General features: G+C 31.6%; 1 protein-coding gene across 1 annotated transcript; it reads right to left on the bottom strand.

The window, feature by feature from the left end:
- Window positions 1–2,637: 2,637 nt before the first annotated feature.
- Window positions 2,638–3,662, bottom strand: LOC126553160 (uncharacterized). The gene is made up of 2 exons (XM_050208331.1): window positions 3,644–3,662; window positions 2,638–3,458 (listed from the first exon to the last, which is right to left on the bottom strand). The coding sequence occupies exons 1-2, from the start codon at window positions 3,660–3,662 to the stop codon at window positions 2,809–2,811; spliced, it is 669 nt and encodes a 222-aa protein (XP_050064288.1). The 3' UTR covers window positions 2,638–2,808.
- Between the last annotated feature and the right edge of the window lie 443 nt (window positions 3,663–4,105).

The following is a 4,105-nucleotide window of genomic DNA, read 5'->3' as shown; positions in this document are numbered from 1 at the left end:
CAATTGGTTTTCCGCAGTTTTTTCCTTGCGAATTCACTTCGGTGTTTCTGCGGTATTCTTCAAGTGTTAATTCTAAACATTTAATTGTTAGAAATATTTACTATTCGAATTATTCCTCGTGTTTTCAATTTTGTTATTATACAGTGTTCATTATAAACATTTAATTGTTAATTTTTTATTGTGTTTTATTTTTAACATTATTTTTATTTCATTTAATTTTAATTTTTTTATTTCGTTTAATTTTAATTTTTTAGTTTTAGTTGTAGTTTGTTGTAGCTGTCCGAGGAGTATAGACTCTGACAGCTTTAAGTGTCGACGAATTACTGTTTCAGACACAAAACCGTCGACGAATTACTGTTTCAGACGTTCAAAACTGTCGACGAATTACTGTTTCAGACAATTAAAAGTGTCTAAGAATTACTGTTTCAGACAATCAAAAGTGTCTAAGAATTACTGTTTCAGACACTGTAAGTAATAATTTATAAGGTTAAAAATGAGTTTAAAAGATAAATTGAAAGAGGTAGCTCATTATATTAACACCGAATATCCAGAATTAAATTTTGAAAATGTCTCGGTTTCAGATTGTTGTGTAAGTAATATTTGCATGACCATTTTTAAGAAAGGTAATGATCACAATTTGAAAAAATCTATAGTGAATGCTATTAAAAGAAAAAATTCATCTCTTCAAAAGTGTATTGAAACTATGAACTGTGATGTTATAGCTAATAAATCAGAATTTAATAATAATAAAATAATAAAATGTATTGAGTATTGTAATTACACGGCTAACGATTTTGTAAATTATAATTACACAACTCTATCCAACATATGTAGACACATTAAAGTTACAATAAATAAAGTTAACAGATATAAAGTGTACAAACAATGTAAAAAGTATTTCAATCTGTCATGATCGTGTTTACAAATGGATAACACAGACAATATAATTGATACAAATAGTTTTTGTTTTAATGAAAACTCTGATAATGATGCTGATATTTTTAAAAATTGTACTTCTTATACTGTGCACACAGAGTCTGAACTTTTGCATAATGACAATGATATATCATTTGAATATACAAATTCATCGGCAGAAATTGATTTCATTCAAACTAAGAGAGATCCATTAATACCTAGCAGTACTCCAATTTTACCAGAAAACATGAATGATGAATCTGTGTTTGTTACCCCAAGTAAAATAACAAACGGAAAACATGTACCAAGCCCCCTCAGGAATGCTTATTATAAGAAAACACCTGTAAAGTCTGGCATTGTTCTACCTCTAAAAACAAAAAATCAATTTCCTAAACAGTATGAAAACCATGATTTTGTGTTTTTTGAAGGATCTTTCAAATTTTCATTTGAAGAATGGTCCCTTATGAACTATACAAACTTCAAAAGTCAAACCCGTTTGGACAAAACAAAATATCCTATTATGTTCAGAAAGAGCATTAGAACTGTGAACAACACATGTGTTATTAATGCGAAAATGGTCAGATATTTTAAAAGTCATTGCAATGTGTACATGTATTGTAGCCATGAGGGGTGTAAGACTTTTAGGATTAAAGTCCAGCTTGCAAATGGAACGTTCGTAGCAAATGTCTATAGTTCTGGTTTGAATTATCATCACAATCCAGATGATGATGGTCTCACAAATCACGTAAAAGGGTTTCAGCGAGATTTGAACAAAGAAGTGCTAAAAAAGACTAAAGCGTTTTCCTTCAGGTCAGACACTGTTGACTTGGCATCACCCACTCAATTGAGTTGTGGCAATTTGCAAGGTATTAAATCAGATGATGTCATTAGAAAAATCAGATCAGAGGCCTTGACTGCTGATGATTATGATAAAGATGATTTTCATGATATTCTATTGATGTGTAACGATAAAGAAAGCAACTTTGTACAGCATGTAGGTATACCGTCTGTACACTGCTATAGTAAAGAACAGTTGGACATACTAAAAAAACTAATTAAAAATCAAAAATCAGTAACTGGTTATTTGGATGCAACTGGTACATTGGTCAGGAAAATTGACAAGAACACCAAAAGAGTACTTTACTATGTTCTAGTGGTAAATGTACCTTTACCTAGGAATTCGAGTGTAACGTGTCCCGTTGTAGAGATGATTAGTTCAGCACACGATATAGTTGCAATTTCACAATGGTTGAACGCTTTCAAAGCATTTGTTTTAAAACACAAACTGCCTTGGCCTGTATTCACAAACATAGTGACAGATTTCAGTTATGCACAAATGAATGCATTGTGTATAGGATGGAATGGTTTTAATTCCATATTTGATTATCTTAACTGGTGTTACAGAGTATTGGTTGAAAATGTTGATGGGTCTAATGTTACTATCATTAACATCTGTGTAAATCATTACACAAAAATCATAGTAAACCATGTATATACATACTTTCAATCTGAGACAAATCACAATAAGACTGTAGAAAAGATGAAAAGAAATAATGTTATCGATTGGATATGTTTACTGTTTAATGCAAAGAGTTTGGAGGATATTGAAAATTGGTTTAAAATATTTTCATTAATATTGTTGTCTCCATGTAGTACAGGAGAAACTAAAAATGCTATTAATACAATGAGAGACAAGTGTAATGTTAACCACCAACTGTTGAATGAATCAAACAACGAAGGCAAAGATTATTCAGATGAAATAAATAAATTTCTATGCGAATCCGACACAAATAAGTCTATGATGTACTGTAGATTTCAGTCTATCAAAGAACATGTAAAATCTAGCGTCTTGCCCCATTGTTCTGTAAATAATGAAAATATAAGCAATGAATATTACGATGAATCATATTTACACGAGTTTATAGTCAAGTGTGTACCTTTCTTAGCACTGTGGACACCTATTATGAATAATAAACTCAACAATGGCATTGAAATCCGCCAGAGTAATGCTACCGTTGAATCTTGGTTTAAAACTGTAAAAGTTGACATACTTGATGGTGACCGAAGGTGGAAGTGCGGTCGGTTTTTAAGACTTATGAGAGAGCGTGTGATGAATGCACACAAACAAATAAAGTATAATATTAGAAAAAAAACTTGTACGCGTGCATTAGATTTTGACAATGAATCTAGGCAGATAAATACCAAAGTGAATAGGAAAAGAAAAGTCTCAGAAATTTCTAGCCATAACCATTTGGACGCAATAGAAAGTTGGGGAAAAAAAGAGAAACAACACAAACATCTCCAACCCACTAAGTACCGTCCTTTCACAGCCTTGTCGTTAAAAATCCCAAGGTCTTCGATCTCTGTAGCTGATGAAAATAATCTTTCACCCAAAGTGGTCGATGGTATTGAAAGCATTGTGGTCATCAAATGTGACAATGAGTCTAGGTTCACTGTTGATGAGCCTTTTAACAACGACGTGGTTGTACATGATTTAAGTAAGCCATTCGACGATAATTGTTTAATGAAATCGATTTCGACACCTGGCAGTTATAAAACTCCGTTTCAACTACCAGTGCAATCTAAAGATTTTCACCAAAATATGCTCCCTAAAGATTTGACATACTATAAACGAATAAAGATGCCAAAAAATAAAGACTATCTAGTTGGAAAATATAGTTATTTATTATCTAGTGATAAAAATTGTAACATCATGACCGATCTGCACATCTCAGATTTTGATTCATTATCTGGAAAAAATTGGTTGTGTAACTTTGTTATAGATATTTGTTTGTTGTCGTATGCTTTTAAGCTGGATTTAAAAAACACTCATATTTTATCGTGCAATGATGTGACATGGCTGATGGAAAAAAAAGAAATTGGAGAAGAGTATAACAAAATTACTTTCACTAAGGATAGTATGGTTATTCTGCCATGGTTAGTTAAAAATTCTCACTGGATTATAGTCTTTATAAATTTCAAAGTCAGACAGTGTTATATCATGGACCCGATTAATCCATATGACACAGATGGTCGAATATCTAAAGGTCGTTTCAATAGGGTATTTGAAATATTGAAATCAGATGTTATCTACGGTGATGATACACAACAATGTCCTTTATTAACACCTATTCCATGCCCTGTTGAAAACGTTCCAAAACAAGAAGATGCATTTAATTGTGGAGTTTAT

The sequence above is a fragment of the Aphis gossypii genome, unplaced genomic scaffold (genome assembly GCF_020184175.1).
Source record: "Aphis gossypii isolate Hap1 unplaced genomic scaffold, ASM2018417v2 Contig00088, whole genome shotgun sequence".
Lineage (NCBI taxonomy): Eukaryota > Metazoa > Arthropoda > Insecta > Hemiptera > Aphididae > Aphis > Aphis gossypii.
The sequence above is the reverse complement of the archived record's forward strand: the minus strand, read 5'-3'. Positions and strand labels throughout refer to the sequence as shown.